This window comes from Plecotus auritus, assembly GCF_963455305.1.
Source record: "Plecotus auritus genome assembly, chromosome: 9".
Classification (NCBI taxonomy): Eukaryota; Metazoa; Chordata; class Mammalia; order Chiroptera; family Vespertilionidae; genus Plecotus; species Plecotus auritus.
This window is the reverse complement of record NC_137783.1, coordinates 61,907,514-61,928,445: the sequence shown is the minus strand read 5'-3', so window position 1 is coordinate 61,928,445 and position 20,932 is coordinate 61,907,514. Positions and strand designations below refer to the sequence as shown.

Genomic DNA, 20,932 nt, shown 5'->3' with positions numbered 1-20,932 from the left:
AAAATTAATGCTGAACCTTCTCATTCTAACAATAAGTAATATTTATCCATAAATTTAAGAACTAATTTCATCCATCACATACCTTTCCAAATACTATATTACTAGGGCATAATTATTATGGGAGATGTGTCAGCCTAAAACTTTGTGAAGGGTACATTGTTTTTCAGAACTCTTGTAGGGGTTATACAAGCAAGACTTTTCCCTTCGCTTATCTAACTTTCTGTGTGTCTCACCAAATATCACGAGCCCTTTCCCCAGCACTTAATCTGGGAACAGCTCTTTTCATCTCACGCTGAGCCTTTCCCCAGAGTGTCACACATTGCCAGGCCGGGATCAGAGCAGCTTCAAGTGAGAATCGCTCGCTTTGCCCAGGTTTTTTCCTGTAGGATGGATTTCTTCTCAGAAAGTGCTCTGCCATTCCTTTTCATTTGGCTTTGGTTCCTTTTTCATGCCCCATCCCTTCTCCCCTCCCCTCCAAGCTCACTACATATCCCATTTCATGAATGCCAAGCGAGTTCTCCCCACCAGGATTTGTTGCCCACATAAATCTGGAGATGCAAATGGACTTGGCTGGAAGAAGGGAGTGGGGAGGGCGGGAATGGGAAAGGTTGTGTCATCCAACTTCATGCTCTGGCACACCTGACTTTGCCTGCTCAGTTACCTGTATAGGAAAGATGTGAGATGTGAGATGGGGCTGATGTTACTTATTCTTTTTTTTTTTTTTTTTAATATATTTTATTGATTTTTTACAGAGAGGAAGGGAGAGGGATAGAGAATTAGAAACATTGATGAGAGAGAAACATCAATCAGCTGCCTCCTGCACACCCCCTACTGGGGATGTGCCCGCAACCAAGATACATGCCCCCGACCGGAATCAAACCTGGGACCCTTGAGTCCGCAGGCCGACACTCTATCCCCTGAGCCAAACCGGTTAGGGCAGGGGTGGGCAAACTTTTTGACTCGAGGGCCACAATGGGTTCTTAAACTGGACCGGAGGGCCGGAACAAAAGCATGGATGGAGTGTTTGTGTGAACTAATATAAATTCAAAGTAAAGGAGCGGAGGGGAGAGCAAGAGAACCCTCTGCTCTTTCGGCTCCACAGGCCGGATACGGCCCGCGGGCCGTAGTTTGCCCACAGCTGGGTTAGGGCGATGTTACTTATTCTTATTGAAACCACATACAGCCTTGCAGGGGTTTGCAAGCATTTTTAACTTTTTCTAGAATCTTGACTGGGATCCATCCCAAGTTTACTCGAAGCAGAATTCAGTTTTTTAATATTTACTGTTTTCATTGAACACTTGGTCTGTTGTAACTCATTTTCTCCCTTGTCCTGTAAGACAGACATTTTTTATCCTCCATTTTTAAGCAAAGGAAAATAAAGCCCAGAGAGAAGTAAGTTTATTGCTCATGGTCACAAAGTCAAATAAGTGGCAAAGCAAGGGTATAAGCTATTTTATTCCAAAGCCCTTGCCTTTTTCATAATACCATGTCGCCTTGAATCTGTTATTGGCAAGGTGTACTTTCTTTCCCTTCTAAAGGAAGGCAATACAACATTTAGCTATCTAGTTTCCAACACTCCTTGTCTTTAAATCATACCTGTCTTTCTGCAATCTTACAGTGTGCTTATCTTCTGATGTAACTCACCTAGGTTGGAAGATAGGGATTCACACATCTGGGATGTCAGCTCCCACTTCCTGGTGCTTGCTCTTCCTTCTCCATGCTTATAATCATTTTTGATATAGAAGACTGGAACAAAACGGAAGTTGAAGAATTGAACTTTTTTTCCTTACCTACTAATTTGTCAGCAATACACCCATTGCCGGGTCAGTCTTCCAGCCCTGGTGTTTCTTTACATTTTCTCTTCTTCAAGGCTTAGCTCATTCTGGACTGCATCCTTCATGGGCCTCTTCTTGGATGCTTGGCACTTCTTTTACTCACTGTTAGTTATACACTCTTCATTCCATCCTTCAGGGAGGTGGTTGTTTTCAGATATGGGATTATTCCAGAGTCACAGGTGTAACTCCTCTAACATTTTTCACTTTCTCTTCATAATCAATTGTTAAAAGTAAAAAATTCAGTAAAAATGTACAACTTGTCCTTTTGGAGGTTTCCAGTGTTCTTGAACCATCTTCTCTGACAGAATCTCAAGTCATGGACTTAATATATTCACATTTTTAAAGTAATACCTGATTATACTGAGATTTTACTTTCTGACCACCTGATATTAAAAATCGCATGGTCCATTCCTGCTTTTATTCTTGCTACTTTTATAATGACAAAAAAAAATCCTTAGGTCCAGAATGGTAGTTCTCCCAGGTAGTACCAAAATGTCCGCATTCAGGTGAAGGACTGGTCTAATACTATATTATTAGTTAAATAAAACTTCACACACAGTTTTTGATATCTGTTTTCATGACTGCAGTCTTTTCTCTGTGATTATGTTCAGATTTATTATACATTGCATCTCATATCTGGTTGGTGGTCTCTTAGAAGCTCTCAGGAATATTGTTTTGTATTTTGCCCTTTCTTTCTTCACCACATAGGCATCCACGTGCTTTCACGTCAGGGTTACTGCAGCATGGCTGTTCTGTGCGGCATCTGCAGTCTTCTCCCTCTCCCACCTCCCCTCACGGTGTTGTCTCTGTCCTGGGACACTCCACGGTTTAGTTTGATCTTGTTTGATCATCGACGTCTCAGCACCACTAAGCGCCCATGCTTCCCTTCTGGTTTATCATTGTAGTAAATGTTTTATCCATGCTTTTTAGAAAAATAGCTCATGACGACTTTTTTTTTACTAAATTAAGAATGCCAAAGTTTGGTGGAAAATACTTAAAGCTTTTGTTTGTCTGTAATTAAGTTATGGTTTAGTTCTAACATACCATCCACATATATAGGCTCTCCTTAGGAGAAACCATTTTAGCCCAGCTGGCATGGCTCAGTGGTTGAGTGTTGACCTATGAAACAGGAGGTCACGGTTTGATTCCCAGTCAGAGCACATCCCCAGTATGGGACGTGCAGGAGGCAGACAATTAATGATTCTCTCTCATCGTTGATGTTTCTCTCTCTCTCTCCCTCTTCCTTCCTCTCTGAAATCAATAAAAATATATTTAAAAAATAAAAATAAAAACCATTTTATAATCTTCACTACTATAAACTATTTCAGCACAAATTCTAATTGTTAATGATCCTTTTTTTTTTTTTTTTTTGCACATAAAATGTTCAGGTGCTTTTCACCCACTGAATTAGAAATTATATTTTAATGAATATTTAATATTTTTCATTATCAACTTAGTATATCAAATTATTTCTAATTTTATCATTATTCTTCTTCCAGGACTCACCAAAAGCCCAGCTTCGCCGGACAATAGAATGTTGTCGGACCAATTTATGTAACCAGTATTTACAACCTACACTGCCCCCTGTTGTTATAGGTAAGTTAGCAAAGAAAAGCAAGATTACAATTTTCAGTAAAATATTTTCTCTGCTTTTAACAATATACAAATTTTCTAGAATTTAACACTACAGGTGATTTTTTCTTTTAATAAGATGTGAGAAAAAGACAATGTGTTTATTCATTGTTTGCTTTCACTGGCAGGTCCGTTTCTGGATGGCAGCATTCGATGGCTGGTGGTGCTCATTTCTATGGCTATCTGCATAATTGCTATGATCATCTTCTCCAGCTGCTTTTGTTATAAGTAAGAAGATAATTATTTTGATGCAAAATATTTTGTTGAATAGTAGGTATAAATAGTTGTTCTTAAAGCCAGTGGGCAGAAATCGTCGATTGCTAACTGTAATTTAGAAGCCGTTCCTTGTCTTCTCTGTTTGTCTCCTTAAAATAACTGTATTATACTTTTCTTTTTTGTTGTTGTTAATCCTTATCAGAGGATATTGCTTTCCAGAAAGAGTGGGAGAGAGGAGAGACAGAGAGAGAGAAACATCAGTGTGAGAGAGTCACATCGATTGGTTGCCTCCAGCACACACTTTGAATGAGGCCAGGGATCAAGCCCACAACCAAGGTAGGTGCCCTTGACCTGAATTAAACCCAAGACCCTCAGTCCATGGACCAATACTGTATCCACTGAGCCAAACCAGCCAGGGCACTTTTTTTTAAGGTAAAGGAGGATCTCACTACCAATCAATTAATTAGACTTAACTTTATACTTGTTATGTCATGGGTAGTTATGATTTTCTTATTTATGGAATATTCAACTTTCTTGTATCTGAATGTTTAAACCCAGTTCCAAGAAACCAGTGATATTACTATTCTTTAGTTATTTGGGGCTTAAGAATTGTTTTATTCAGTCATGATTTCAGAAGAAATTGCCAAAAGAGAAGAGTAATAAGAGGAAGGCATGAATTTCAAAAATAAAACATTATCTTACTGACATATAAATTCAGAGAGATTAGTGGAACAGGTTATTAAACCCATAAATAGATACAAGTATATAAGGAAATTTAGTATAAAGGCAACATTTCGGATTGATGAGGAAAATATGGTATAATATAATAAGTAGATGTGGAAGTAGATAGCTATATTGAGGGGAAAGTGAAGTTGAATCAATTCCCTACATGGAAATAAATTTTAATTAGATTGGAGCTAAATATATACAAATGAACTGATTAAAGTAAGAGGACAAACCATAGAGGAATTTTAAAAAATAATCTCAGAGGGTGAAGACCTTTGTGAGTCTGACACAAAATGTAGAAACAAACAATAAAATCCGTAGGCCATGGCTGGGGAGCTCAGTTGGTTAGAGCAGTGGTCGGCAAACTCGTTAGTCAACAGAGCCAAATATCAGCAGTACAACGATTGAAATTTCTTTTGAGAGCCAAATTTTTTAAATTTAAACTTCTTCTAACACCACTTCTTCAAAATAGACTCGCCCAGGCCGTGGTATTTTGTGGAAGAGCCACACTCAAGGGGCCAAAGAGCTGCATGTGGCTCGTGAGCCGCAGTTTGCCACCACTGCGTTAGAGCATCGTCCAGTCTCCATGCACCAAGGTTGGGCACATATAAAAATCGACCAATGAATGCATAAATAAGTGGAACAACAAATCGATGTCTCTCTCTCTCTCTCCACCGCCCCTCCCCCCCACCCTTCCCTTTCCTCTCTAATATCAGTAAATTAAAAAAAATTTTTTTAAGCCCTTAAAATTAAAAAACAAAACATTGATGGTGTCAACTACCCAAAAATAAAATTTTATTATGTGGCAGAAATCACCATAAACTATTAGAAGACAACTATCAGTGAAAAACATTGGCAGCTCATATTTCAAAGAATGGATTTCTCAAATATAAAGAACTTATATAAGTCAGAAAGAAAAAACATCTATGAAGTCCCTGGGAAAATTGGTCACAAAAATGAACATATGATTTATTAAAAAAGAAATATATGTGGCTCTTAAAAATTAAAAGATAACTGAAGAATGCCCATAATAGGAAAAATACAAATTAAAATTATACTAAGATTGTTTTTCACCTATTATACTGGCAAGGATTTAAATGTTTGCTAGTCGGTCTTTGAGATAAGAGGCAGCTTGGGCCTACTGCTTATTTACTTTTGCTCCCCTGACTCAACAGCAATAGTTTTTAACTTCTTTGTCCAACTAGGACAGCCGTGGGCAAACTACGGCCCGCGGGCCATATCCTGCCGTTCGGCTGTTCTATCGGGCCCGGGGAGCCGAAAGAGTGGAGGGTTCTCTTGCTCTCCCCTCTGCTCCTTCACCAGCAGCAGTGTTAACATGGCAACATCGGGAAACACGGCCGAAGCTCCTTCTGAGTGGGCAGATTTATATCCGCCCATTCAGTAGAAGGAACAACCTCTCAATCTTCCAAAGGCTCCTTGTAATGCCCGCGGACGCGTCTCCCGACATCACCCTGGGAATGCGTAGACACGTTATCGTGGTGATGTAGGGAGACACGCCCCTGGAGAGCACAGTATCAGAGCACAGTTTGAAATGAATAAAACTATTGAAATAAATAAATAAAAGACCGTACCCTTTTATGTAATGATGTTTACTTTGAATTTATATTAGTTTACACAAACACTCCATCCATGCTTTTGTTCCGGCCCTCCGATCCAGTTTAAGAACCCATTGTGGCCCTCGAGTCAAAAAGTTTGCCCACCCCTGAACTAGGACAAGGAGCACGGGAAGTAACAGCAAAATCTTTGGGACCTTTGAAACATTTGGATGAATAGTAAGTGACTGCAGACCTAAAATATTGGAATCCCAGGCTAGAAATTGATAGCCAGGAAGCAGCCAGTTTATACTATAGAATTCCCCAAGAAACTCAGGAATTGGTAGTCCCAGTTATCTGGAAGTGAAACAGAGAGTGGCAATAAAACCAAGAAAATTACTTAAAAGTCTGATTTTAGGAAGTCAGAAGCTGTATTGGTTATCTAATACTGCATTAAGAAATCACTCCTAGCCCTAGCTAATTTGGCTCAGTAGATAGAGCATCAAACCATGTACTGAAGAGTCCTGGGTTCGATTGTTTATGGACATATACCTCCATTGCAGACTCAGTCCCCAGCCCTGGTTGGGATGTGTGCAGGAAGCAACCAATGGATGTTTTTCTGTCTGTCTCTCTCTCTGTCTCTCCCCCTCCCTTCCACTCTCTGAGAATCAATAGAAAAATATCCTCCCATGAGGATCAACAACAAAAGCAATCACTCCTAAACTTGGTGGCTCAAAATAGCAGTTATTATTCCTCATTGTTTCTGTGGGTCAGGAATTGAGTGACTTGTCTGGTTGGTTCAGCATCCCACCTGAAGGCTGGGCTGGAGCTGGTAGAGCACCTCCCAAGGTAGCTCACCTCCAAGGCTCAGAAGTTGGCAGGCGATCTTGTTCCTGTCTGGGAGCCTCTGCACAGAACTGCATGAGTTCTCACAGCTGCCGCAGAGGCCTGGCTCCCTGCAGAGGGAGTGACTTGAGTCCAAGGAGGAAGGCAGTGCTGTTCATGATACAGACCAGCGATTTCCCGCTGGGCTCCGCAAGAATGTTTAAAACACGCAGTACGTGACCATTTAGTCGGGCACGGACCTCTTTTTTCTTAAGTTGTCAAATTGGAAATTGACAGCAGCCAACACAACAATAGCCATTTGGTGTGAATGAATCAGACTTATATAAATTTTTTTTCAGAATGTAACATTTTTTTGGTGTGCCACAGAATTTTAGTGATGAGTTTATGCACCATGAGATGGAAAAGGTTGGAAATTGCTGGTCTCAACTCAGAAGTCCATCCTCACTTCTGCCATGACCTGTTGGTCCCTGGGCCAGGCCTGTGCACTGTGGAGGGAAGTCAGCATGGCTTGCGTCCCGGGTGAGGATCTTCACAGGCCTCAGACATCGAGCTCCCTGCTCCTATTCTGAGTAACTTGTGACTTCCCCTAGCATCTCCTCAACAGAAGGCTGGAAGTATGTTCTCTGGAAAGAACAAAAGCAAGGTTCTCAACGGTGGAACCCTGCTATGGAGGGTGAGGTATTATAGTGAAAACACGGAGGTCACGTGAACATTTTGTACTGATTGGTGGGTCTTCAACCCTCCCAGAACCCCATCACCAGGCTTGTTCCCTCAAAGACAACAGATGGGAAGATTCTTCTCAGGAAAATCCATGTAGCCCAGGAGAAAACGTAGCTATGCTGACATGAGCGTCCCATGAATTGGCCCGGCCAGATGACCGTCCAGGGAGGCCTGTGGTCAGTAAGGCCTCACACTAAGAGCTGCGAAGGGCAGTGAAGGACTTTGGTCCCTGAGAAATAGGGAACAAGCGAGGTGAGTGATGGCTGCCCAGCGTCCAGCATGAGAGCTCTGGCTGTGGGACACAGGCGAAGCCCTAGCAGCCCTGCATTCTGGATGGAGGGTTAGCGGAGAGGGGGAACTCACAAGATAGAGCTGGAGCGGAGAGCCTTGCAGAGAGAGGCTGGAGACCCGCAGAAGGTTCCTGTCACGTATTCAGCCGAGTCTTGATCAGCAAGTACGGGTGAGGAAACGATGCAAGGCTGGGAATCGGGTATGTCCCACGAGCTGTGAGGCTTGGAAACCCGTAGTTCCCCAGGCACTGGTTCGAGTACTGAGAGGGTCTGGCCTCAGTATTCGGGAGTAAGGAGACCTACACTGAACATGGCTCTGGTCCTACCTCAGAAACAAGACCCAAAAGGATCGGGCCTTTTTCAGATAGCTACGTTCTCAAATGAAGCCCAAGAGCATGTGCACAGTTACAGAAATGGCCAGCACCCAACAAGTAAAACTCAATGTCTGCTATTCAATTAAAGATGGCCAGGCATGCAAAAAAGGGGGAATAAAACCTAAAATGAGAGGATATTAAGCATTCAGTACCACTGACCCAAAGTTTAGGATTAGCAGACAAGGGCATTAAAACAGTTATTATAACTGCATTTTTTATATTCAAAAGTTAGAGACATAAAAGATGTTTTAAAAGATCCAACTCAAACTTCAGGAAATGAACTCTATCGTAGTACCTGAGATAAATTGTATACTGGGTGAGATTAATGGCAGTGAACATGAAGACAGCAATAGAAATTAACAAACATTTAAAAAGAACTCCAGCCCTGACCTGTGTGGCTCAGTGGATAGTACATTGGCCCACAGACAGAAGGGTCCCGGGATCAATTCCAGTCAAAGGCACATACCTCAGTTGCAGGCTCAATCCCCGGCTCTGGTCAGGGTATGTGCGGGAGACAACCAATCCATGTGTCTCTCTCACATCGATGTTTCTCTCTGTGTCTGTCCCCCTCCCTTCCACTCTCTCTAAAAATCAATGGAAAAATATTATTGGGTGAGGATTAAGAACAACAACAACAACAGAAAACTTAAAATACTAAGTACTATTGAGCTGTGGCACTTCAAACAGGAGTGAGTGAGTGTGTGTGTGTGTGTGTGTGTGTGTGTGAACACACACACACTGTTCCTTTAGGTTCCCTTTATAGTTTTAAACTAAGTATTACAGAGAATCTCATGACTGCTCTGTGTGTTTAGCTTTTGAATTTTATGACTAGTTTTATTTACTTGAAGAGCAATTATTGAGTAGAAATTAGCAATTTAATGAATCATTTACATTTAGCTCAACTTTAACAAGACACAAATTTCTATCTATAGCAAACCATAAAAGATTAAAGTTAAAGAGGGCTATATATTACTACATGTTGAGATTACTCTTATGTATTTCATTAACATTTTTCTTTTTTTTTCTGATGACTCTTGTTCCAGTCCAGAAAAATTTGCAAATTTATTCTTCTTGAATCTGACTTACATTCATGATAACATAGTCCTCAAAATCAGTGCCTTTTCCAAAACCTTCTCTCTAGCTGTCACCTCCTTTCATTCTGGAGTAGTTGCCATTTCTGCTCCATCTGGCAGCTCTTTGTACTTCCCTCTGACATGGAATTTCTATCATTTTTTGTAAGTGATTTCTTTGACCCTTAAAAAACTGGGTAGAGCCCATGATCCACACCTAAAGCATTTATTACTTTCACCTAACATTTTTTTCATTTGTTTACTTGTTTATAATCATTTGCCTAAAGTCTGCCTTTCCCATTGGACAGGAACCTCAGTGATAGCAGTGGTTAACTTGTTCATTGACATTTATGATGGCTAGCTGATTAATTACCACTTTTCTGTTTAAGTATTAAGAATGAACATAGTGGCCCTGGCCTGTGTGGCTCATTTGAAGTGAAAATAAATACTTGAAGTGGTTGAGTGTCGACCCATGCACCCAGATGTCACCGGTTCAATTCCCAATCATGGCACATGCCCAGGTTGCAGGCTTGATTTCCAATGTGGGGTGTGCAGGAAGCAGCCGGTCAGTGATTCTCTCTCATCATTGATGTTTCTATCTCTCTGCCTCTCCCTTCCTTTCTGAAATCAATAAAAATATATTTAAAAAATAATAATGAACATGGTGAATTGGTGTGTCCTCCATCCTTGGCACACAGTAGATACTCATTAAGTTTTTTGAGAGAGAAAACCAATATGGTGGCATAGGTAAACACCTGAACTGCTGCCTTGCACAACAATTTCAAAACTACAACTAAAAGACAAAACAGACATCATCCAAAACCACAGAAAGGCTGGCTGAGTGGAAATTCTACAACTAGAAGGAAAGATAAAAGCACACTGAGACTCACAGGAGCTGCGGAAGGCAGAGGTACAGAAGCGTGTGCGCGGAGAGGGCTGGCGACTGGGTATGTGGGTGGCTTTCTCAATCGGGAGGGAGACAAAAGATCCCGACTGCTCTGAACTCCAGTTCTGGGAGAGACTCTGGGGACCCAGACTCATACGGGGAGAAACTGGACTGTCTGGCAGCAGGCAACACTCGAGGGCGGCTTTCTCTCAGAGGTGCTTGCAGCGATTACCATGGGACACTGAGACCCAGGGGCCTCTTAGGGTAGGGCTGACGGGAAGCCATTGCTGTTTGCTCCGCCCTGAGACTCTGCCCCATCCAAGCTGAGCGCAGAGGCTTTTGTATATGAATGGCCTGGTCCTTTGAATTCTAAACTTACCTAACAAACTGCAGCTGAGTCAGTGAGACCCAGAACATCCAAAAGAAGGTCCCAAGGCCCCCCAGCAGCTTGCATTGCTTCACAGCTGGGCCTCATCTGGGCACCTCCAAAACCCAAACAAAGAAGAGGAACCTGCAGATCTCTCCATAGCTCCTGCTGGGTGGCCTCAGGCAGAGGCTAAATTAGCACCTCCTTGGAGATCCAAGAGCCAGTGTGCCCAGGGGTCAGAGTGGGACCATCCAGATTACAACTCCTCAGATCCATAAGGGACACACTCAGGGGGCAGACTCAGTGAGCACCAAAGCCCCACTGAAGCAAGTCTTGCCTCATAAGGGTGTCTCCAGCACAGAAGTTCTCCCATTGTAGACACAGCTGATCTTCACAGCCAATTGGCCTGGAGGTCAATTCCTCCCAGTGATACCAACAACAATCAAGGTTTAACTACAGCAAGACTGTGCACACAGTCCACAAAGGGGTGCACCAAGAGCGTCCACTTCAGGTTAACTGGGGAGGCTGAGCCACTGGGCCCTATAGGACACCTAGCACACAAAACCACTCTATCAACTCAGGGAAGCAGCCAAAATGCAGAGACAAAGAAACAGGTCACAAATGAAAGAAATGGAGGAAAGCAAATGGCTGGATATAGAGTTGAAAACCACGGTTATAAGGTTTTTCAAGAATTTCCTAGAAAAGGCCGATAAATTTAGTGAGACCCTCGAGGATATGAAAAAGGATCAACTAGAAATTCAGCATACACTGAAATAAAAAATAATATACAGAGATCCAACAGCAGACTAGAATATCATAAGAATCAAGTCAAAGATTTGAAAAACAAAGAAGCAAAAAACACCCAACCGGAAAAGAAAATAGAATCCAAAAATGTAAAGATAGTGTAAGGATCCTCTGGGACAACTTCAAGCATACCAACATCTGAATTATGGGGGTGCCAGAGGAAAAGAGAGAGCAAGATACAGAAAACCTATTGGAATAAATAATGACCGAAAACTTCCCCCACCTGGTGAAAGAAATAGACTTACAAATCTAGGAAGTGCAGAGAACCCCAAACAAAAGGAATCTAAAGAGGACCACACCAAGACACATCATAATTAAAATGCCAAGGGCAAAAGACAAAGAGAATCTTAAAAGCAGCAAGAGAAAAACAGTTAGTTACCTACAAGGGAGCACCCATATGAATGTCAGCTTATTTCTCAACAGAAACTATGCAGGCCAGATGGGAGTGGCAAGAAATTTTCAATGTGATGAATAGCAAGAACCTACAACCAAGATTACTCTACCCAGCAAAGCTATCATTCAGAATTGAAGGTCAGATAAAGAGCTTCACAGATAAGAAAAAGCTAAAGGAGTTCATCACCGCCAAACCAGTATTATATGAAATGCTGAAAGGTATTCTTTAAGAAGAGGAAGAAGAAGAAAAGGTAAAGGTAAAAATTATGAACAACAGCCGAAACCAGTTTGGCTCAGTGGATGGAGCGTCGGCCTGTGGACTGAAGGGTCCCGGGTTCGGTTCCGGTCAAGGGCATGTGCCTTGGTTGCGGGCACATCCCCAGTGGGACCTGTGCGGGAGGCGGCTGATCGATGTTTCTCTCTCATTGATGTTTCTGGCTCTCTGTCCCTCTCCCTTCCTCTCTGTGAAATATCAGTAAAATATATTTTTTAAAAAAATTATGAACAACAAATACATATCAACAAGTGAATCTAAAAATCAAGTGAATAAAAAATCTGATGAACAGAATAAACTGTTGAATATAATATAATAGAATCAGGGGCATAGAAAGGGAGTGGACTGATAATTCTCGGGGGGAAAGGTGTGTGGGGGGTGCGGGAAGAGACTGGACAAAAATCGTACACCTATGGATGAGGACAGTGGGGGAGGGGGGTAAAGGCAGAGGGTGGGGTGGGAACCGGCTGGAGGGGAGCTATGGTGGGGAAAAGAGGAACAATGGTAATAATCTGAACAATAAAGATTTATTTAAAAAAAAAAGTTTTGTTGATTACCATCAACCTCCCCTTGACCCAGGATGTGTGCTTAGAAGCAGTATCACAGATTAATTTATCAGATACTAAGCCCACTTCCAGCTTTATAATAGGCCCAACATGCTCACTGCCACTAAAGGATATCTCAGTCCCACTCAGTTCAGTATGAAAAATGTATGATTTTGAAACTAAAGTAATTGCAAAAAATATTGCCAAGTAATTTCCATATAATAAAAATGATAATAAACATTTATTGTGTACCTAAAAAAGAAGCTTCCAATCATCTTTAAAGTGATAAAAATAAGAAAAAAGACCTTTATATTCGTGTTTGCTTTTATCATTTTCAGTACCCTCCATTTATTTGTTTAGTTCCAAGTTTTAGGTCCAAGTTTTCATTTGGTGTATTCTGTCTGAAGAACTTCCTCTTAATTTCTTGCATGTAGGTCTACTGGCCACTGGAATTCCTTGTCTTCTGGTTTACATGGTTTCTTTCATAATTCTTAACTTTGGTCCACTGTATGTAATTTTTTTCATGGTTTCTTCTACGGTTTTTTCCTTCTCTTTGGTTTTAAACAATTTGACTACAGTATATTAAGGATATGTGTGTTTCTTTTTTGGTATTTACTCTCATTTGAGACTCACTGAGCTTATTGAATGTATGGCTTGATGTCTTTCATTATTTTTCAAAATTGCTGTCTGTTATCACTTCAGATATTTTGTTCCTTTAGCTCTTTCTTCTTTTGAGATTCTGGTTACACATAGTTTAGATTACTTGATATTATCCCATAGCTCTTTTATTCTGTATTGAGTTTTTCTCATTCTTATTCCTCTTTGGGTTTTTTTATTTCAGGTAGTTTCTATTCTGTTTTCAAGTTAGCTAGTTTTTATTTTCCTCAACTGTGTCCATTCTCTGATGAGTCTGTCACAGGAATTCTTCATCTTGGACATTATGTTTTATTTCTAGCCATTCCATTTGACTCGATCCATTTCTCTGCTGAAAATTTCCATCTTTTGAAAAGGCTGGTCCCCTTTTTCTGCTAGGTGCTTTGCCATTTTAATTGTGGTTATTTTACGGAACCTGTTCAACGTGAGTCATCTCAGACTGGTCCTATATATTGATGGCCTTACCTCCTGACAGTGGTCTGCTTTTCCTTGCTTCATAACTTTTGATTGAATGTTGTACATCATGTTTAGAATAATAGACTGAGATTTAAAATACATACACACACACCTAAAAATGGGCATGCCTCTTCTCTTGACATAAGTGTTTTTGGTTGTGAGTCAGCTGATTAAGAGGTGAATAGGGCTTGGGCTTTGTCTAATGTTTGGGCCTGTGCCCTCAGTGCATCACAGGTTTCACACACCCTTGGGGCAGATGGTCTGATGTTATGTTCTGCTTGGGGCCAGGGTTTGGGTGCAGGGGTTTTTCTCTCTTTCTGCTAACCCTCTCTGCCTTCTCTGCACGCCTGCCCACAGCAAGGCTCTCTCTCATCCTTCAGCTCTCGCCCAGAGTTGCCTGCTGAGCATGTTCCTTATGGTGTGGGGCATGGTGGAAAGGGGCGGAGGGAATGTCTGGTCCTCAGGGCAGGCTTCTGTGTTACTAGACCTTAAGGAGGAGATGTTCTTAGAGTTCTGACCCTTCCTCAGCATCAGTGGCTCTTTGTCTGGTGGGAGCAGGGAAGTGGGGCCTACACATTCCTAGAGGGAGAGAGGTTTGCTTCTATTCTTTCCCAGAAATAATGGATCTTGGCCTGTGTCTTAAAGGTGGAGTGGGGGGAGGGTTTGCAGGAAAGCAAAAAATAACCATGGTAAGATCCATGTGTGGACAGCGTTTACCTAGTCCTCGGTATGGAGACATTGAATGCTGACCTGAACAAGTACTGTGCTTATGACTATTTTGGGAGGATCTAAGGATAAAAGTATTTCTGTTTGTGGAAGGGCTGGGGGTATTAAATGTTGAGTTAAATCCTCATCTTCCACAGTTTGAAGTCAGTAGTTAAAGCCTAAGACTGAAAAACTGAAAAATTCAGCATAAGCATGTTATTTAGAAATAAAGTGGTAAATGTGAAGCAAATCAGCTTAGAAAAGTTGAAAACGTTTGATTTCCAGAAGTGCAAAATGGATGGGAAAAGATGAGATGAGATGGGTAGGAACTGTTGTTTGGTTATTAAGCCACAGAGAACTGCAGTGAGTCCTCATGTAATGTCCATAGGTTCTGTGACTTGTACGTGAAACAAAGTATAATTAAGTCAATTTTACCAAAGACTAATTGATATAAACAAGAGTTAAGTTCCTATGGCATCTCATCAATGCTACAACGAAGCATTATTTGAGGACCTGCTATATATAACTTAATAGACAAATACAGAAAGAACTTTGATAAAATTAAAAACATTGTTCTGAAAGTTTTATAACAAGGGTGTGGATGAGAGTATGGGGAAATGGGCACTTTCATACAGTAGTGGAGAGATAATAACCTTCAAGGCCAGTAGAGCATTCCATCAAAATTCCAAATTCAGTTCTAACTTGTACTGCAGATATGCCGGAAATGTTTTTCATTTCAGCCGTGTGTGTAGTAAGACTGTTAGGATGGGAAAAGGCCTTTCTTTGTCTTTGCTGTGGCCTTCCACAGTTTATGAGATGCACCTGGCTATTAAACCCCAAGATTGTTAGCTCCTCTAATTCAAACAGCCCTTCTGTTCAAACCGAGGGACAACATAAGCTATAAACAATCTAAATGTTACCAGTAAGGGAATGGTTAACAGGCATATGATGAAATACTGTTTAGCCATTAAAGAAAACAGAGACCATTTATGCATTGCTATGGAATGATCCCTCAGAGAGAAAGCTAAGTGAAAAAGCAGGAGATGGTTTACTACCATTTCTGGAAGAAAAAAGAACAAGGGACATGAGCCCCAATGTGTGTGTTTTTGTTTGAATTTCATGTCTCCAGAAGGTCACCTAAGACATGGGAACTAGTTCTAGTTCTAGGTCCTTCTCGGAGATGAAGCTGGGGGCCTAGGGATGGCGGGAGGAAGCTTTCTCACTGTGCACCCTTTGGTGCCTTTTGAATTTTAAACCATTTGAGTCAGTTACCCATATTAAGTTATAAATATAAAATTATTAAAATCGTCAAATATGTTCATATGGTAAATAATGTATTCTCAGATTTTTGTTCTGTACTATAAGTTCCAAATGGATTATAAAGGACTAAGTGAGAGAATCTCAATTTTTAAACCTTGAAAATGTATTTATGACATTAGGCGTTGGGAAGGTTGTCTTAAATAGGACACAAAAGCATGTATCAAAAAAGAGGAAAGTTTGATGAATTTAATTTGACAACATTAAAATTTAAAACTGACATAAAACACCATAAAGGGAATGATATGACAATGTCAACCGAGAGAAGACTATTGCAACACATAATTATCAAAGATTTAGTATCCAGATTATGTAAAGAAGAACTACAAATTAATCAGAAAAAAATGGATAAATCACCCCAATTGAATAATGTGCATAAACAATGAATAGGCAGTTTGAAACTGAGCTGTGAAAAACAAAATTCCAGCCTCCCTTATAATCAAACAAAAACAAGTTACTGTTTCATAGCCCTCAGGTTGGCAAAAGTCAGAACTGTGACAGTTCCGGTTTAGGGTGGAATGTGGGGTGTTGGGCTTTGGGAGATTGCATTTTTGGTGGAAGTATAAAGGAGAGCAATTTGTTGGATGTCAATAAAATTGAAAGTATGTGTACCTTCAGGAAATTTTATGGATCTGCACAAGAGACAAGCACAGGAATGGTTTTTACAGCCCTGTTTATATTAACAAACTTTTCGGAAATAACTAAAATATGGCAGCACAGTAAGTTGTAGCAAATTCATAAGAGGATTACTAGGTGCCTGTTAAATTATTTCCCTGACAGAATAGTAATGACTAAGACCATGGATTTCTGATTTGGCCTCTGGGTTTGGATCCCAGCTTCTCCTCTTGGCCAGCTGTGCAACTGGGCAGATGAGCCTGGGGGCCACTGGTCACTCATTGTAAAATGGGAATGTAGTGCTTACCTCTTAGGAGTTTTGTAAAGATGAAGTGAGTCACAGAACAATGCCTGTCACACACGGCTTCAAAAAAATTAGCTATTATTTTTTATAAGTGTCAACATGAATAAATATGTAGAACATGAGGGTTATTTTATTTTTTCACTCAAAAGCAAGGTGTAAATTATTACTACAACATGCCATTTATGTAAATTTGTATCCAGAGAAACAGTGTTGTTTATGAATACCTACAGTTATGGTAAAAGTATAGCTACATTATTGGAAAGATACAATCACTTCTAGGATAGAACTTGTTAGGAGTACAGGAGGGCAGTGGAATTACCAGGGAAATGGCTGGAGCTTCAGATATTCCTAATGTTTATTTCTTTTCAATATATCTAAAATAATGTTAATATTTATTAAATTTAAATTATATACACAAGTGTCAAATAAATCTCTACCTTCCTATATGTTTGAAATATTTCATAATTTGAAATTTTAAGAAGAGAAGCCTTCAAAAATATCAGAGTGAATGAAGAGGACTTGTTTGATTTCTTTTCCATACGCTTCTTTTTCTTTTTAAAAAGTGGAAATATATTTATTGTTCATTTTGATACATGAATGAACTAGGTGTACCAGTTAATAATGTGGATTTTTTTTAATAGATGGAGTTACATATATGTTGATATATATGTGATTTGATATGTATGCTACTTCGTTGTATTGACAGCAAGCTTCAAAACTTCATATGTCAAATTTTCTGAAGGTGTTAACATCATAGATATTTTTATGCTTAAAAATAACATATCGAATTTTGTGCCAAAAAAGGAGCATTTGCGAGAAGTTTTAATTCATTACTTTATTTTGAAGAAAAAGTTATCATATACTTCAGGAAGCTTATGGTGAACATGCTCCATCTCAAGATACTTGTGAATACTGGTTTAAACGCTTTAAAAGTGATGATTTCTATATGAAAGACAAAGAATGTCCAGGTCAACCGAAAAAGTTTGAAGTCCAACAGTTACAAGCATTACTGGATGAAGATGCATGTCACACTCAAAAACAACTTGCAGAAAGATTAAACATTGCTCAACAAACAATTTCCAATTGTTTACAAGCAATGGGAAAGATATTTTTTTAATTTCTTTATCGATTAAGGTATTATATATGTGTCCTCATACCCCCATTACCTTCCCAACCCCCGCCCCCCCAAGAAAGATTTTAAAGGAAGGAAAATGGGTGCCACATCAACTAACTGAACGAAAGACAAATGGAAAACCGAAAAGTCATCAGTAAAATGTTGCTTCAACAGCATGAAAGAAAGTCTTTTTTGCATCAAATTGTGACTGACGATGAAAAGTGGATTTATTTTGAGAATACCAAATGCACAAAATCATGGGTTGATCCAGGTCAACCATCAACATCAACTGCAAGGCCAAATCGCTTTGGAAAGAAGACAATGCTCTGCGTTTGGTGGGATCAGGAAGGTGTGGTGTATTATGAGCTTCTAAAACCAGGTGAAACCATTAATACTGATCGCTACCGACAACAAATAACCAATTTGAACCACGCTTTGATTATAAAACAACCAGAATGGGCCAGAACAGTGGTCGGCAAACTCATTAGTCAACAGAGCCAAATATCAACAGTACAACAATTGAAATTGCTTTGGAGAGCCAAATTTTTTAAACTTAAACTTCTTCTAACGCCACTTCTTCAAAATAGACTCGCCCAGGCCGTGGTATTTTGTGGAAGAGCCACACTCTCAAGGGGCCAAAGAGCCACATGTGGCTTGCGAGCTGCGGTTTGCCGACCACTGGGCCAGAAGACACTGCAAAGTAATTTTGCTTCATGATGACGCACCATCACACACTTCAAAAACAGTTAAAGACACGTTAAAAGATCTTGCCTGGGAAGTATTAACCCACCTGCTATATTCACCAGACCTTGCTCCTTCAGATTACCACTTGTTCCGATCTATGGCACACACACTTTCTGAGCAGCACTTCAAAACAAGAAAAGTTCTATTGGGACAGTATCCACAAATTACCTGAAAGATGGGGGAAATGTGTAGCTAGCGATGGACATTACTTTGAATAAAGCACTTTTGATGTTTCTCTTGAAATTATCTGTGTTTTCTTTGATAACAAAATCTGCCATTATTAACCGGTACACTTAGTATACTTAAAAATTCAAATAAAAATACTTGTGTAAAGTGGAAAGTTTATATTCCTACATCCCCAGAAAAACTTACTTATAACTTGCTGTATATCCTTTCTGAACTTTGTAGACATATATATATGTGTGTGTGTGTGTGTGTGTGTGTGTGTGTGTGTGTGTATGTGTGTGTGTGTGTGTGTGTGTGTGTGTGTATCTGTAATTTAAAACATTGTGTTCTTTTTATTTGTCTTTTCCACTTGTCCAAGCAGCACTCAGGTTAGAATGGCAGAGCCCTTTCTGGAGGTTCTGTTGGCAGAGTCATGTTATCTGGGCTAAAGCTAATTTTGATATGATCCTATCTGAAGGAAGAATAATGCTGTTGACAACCTTTAAATTTTATAGTTTTAGGATTTTAATGTAGATTATTTTCTGCTTTTTGAAAAGACATTATTGCAAGAGCATCTCAAGCAGACGTCGTTACAATCGTGACTTGGAGCAGGATGAAGCGTTTATCCCTGCGGGAGAGTCCCTGAAAGACCTCATTGATCAGTCACAGAGCTCTGGCAGCGGTTCCGGACTGCCTCTGCTGGTAAGATGGGCATCTGTGGAAGCAGAGAGTCACAACAGGGTGATGGGGTGTGGTCATGACAGGGTGACAGGGTGATGGGCGTGGTTACGATCAGTGCCTGATTAGGACAGGCTATGGGTGCATGGTTATGACAGCCTTGGGAGCATGACCACAAGTTTATTTTCCTTCTTAGTTAGAAAGATGGCTGCAGTAATGCAAGATGAAATAGTCAAAAATAAGAAATATGAAACAAGGGAAATAGGCAAGTAAGGTTAGGAAAGGAAGTGTGGTCATGGATTGTTACATAAGTGCTGGAGTTAGCTCACAAGCTTTGCTCTAACAGCCATTCTGAAGGTGAATCAGGTGTGTGACTCCTGGACTATTCCGATTCTTAACTCAAAAGGAAGTTTCTCCCACAGACCTTCTACCATATGTGAGTAATTATAAGAGGGTTATATGTAAGGAAATACTCAAGGTTAGGGGTTGAGAGGACCCTTATGATAAACACCAGATATTCAGGTAGATATTTATTTGTTTAATTACAATTGTTTAAATACATTCATCTCTCATTTAACTGAACTAAATATTTTCTGTAATTGAATTGGAAAGGTGTAAAGTAAAATGGTCTTTATATACAGACAACATAATTGTGTAAAAAACCTCAAGGATGATACCATAAAGCTAAGACAACCAAAAAGTGAGTTCATCAGAAAACAAGGTCATTGTACAAAAATTACTGAATGTACACTGGCAAAAAAAACAATTAGGAATTAAAATTATAAGAGCTGTATGACTAGAAGTAGCATTAAAAAATTAAATATTTTGCAAGAAGCTTACCAAAATTATATAAGACCTGTACACTGAAAATTAGAAAACATTGCCAAAACAAATCAACACAGCCCTAAATAAGTGGAGATGTATCCTGTCTGTGAGTCAGTGTTAAGATGTGTGTTTTCCTAAAATTGATGTGCTAACTCTGACATTTAATATCCTAATATAGAAAAACCCAGGGTCCGTAATGTCCAAAACGACCAAAGTCTCGACCGACTGGAAGTCAGTCCTGCAGTCAATGCTGGGTTGCCGTGGTGACCCAGCACTGACGGCCAAAGGGGCTGCGGATCAGGCCTGGAGAGAGCCCCGAAGAGAGAGGCAGGGTCTGATCCGCAGCTTCCATGGCAGCTGTTGATCAGCTGTTGCCTCTCTCTTTCTCTCTGGGCTTCACCGTCAGCTGCGCTTCTGTTTCTCTCCCGGCCTCCACGGGGGCTGCTGATCAGCCCCGCCTCTCTGATCGGGCCCAGAGATGCTGACTAGCATAGAAACGGACCAATCAGAACCAAATCTGGGTGAACTGTGAGGAGCCAATGGCTGCCTAGGAGGCAGAGCTTTTGATTCTGACTGGCATAGAAACCAACCAATCCAACCCAAATTGGCCTGTAAGGGAGGGCAGTAGGGGGCGAGATCAGGCCTGCAGGGGAGAGCAGTTGGGGGCGATCAGACATACAGAGGCAGTTAGGGGCGATCAGGCCGGTGGGGGAGGGTCATTGGGGGCAAGATCAGGCCGTCAGGGGAGGGCAGTTGGGGGCGAGATCAGGCCGGCAAGGGAAGGCAGTTGGGGTGATCAGGCAGGCAGGCAGGTGAGCAGTTAG

General features: G+C 40.6%; 1 protein-coding gene across 2 annotated transcripts in view; it reads left to right on the top strand.

Annotated features, from left to right (window-relative positions):
• The window catches only part of BMPR1A (bone morphogenetic protein receptor type 1A), a 239,620-nt gene that overhangs the window by 200,482 nt on the left and 18,206 nt on the right, over window positions 1-20,932 (top strand). For both annotated transcript variants that reach the window (XM_080642691.1, XM_080642690.1), the window contains 3 exons: window positions 3,335-3,431; window positions 3,596-3,695; window positions 19,163-19,307. In XM_080642691.1, the coding sequence (XP_080498817.1) occupies window positions 3,335-3,431; window positions 3,596-3,695; window positions 19,163-19,307 (342 nt within the window). The remainder of the gene's footprint in view (window positions 1-3,334; window positions 3,432-3,595; window positions 3,696-19,162; window positions 19,308-20,932) is intronic.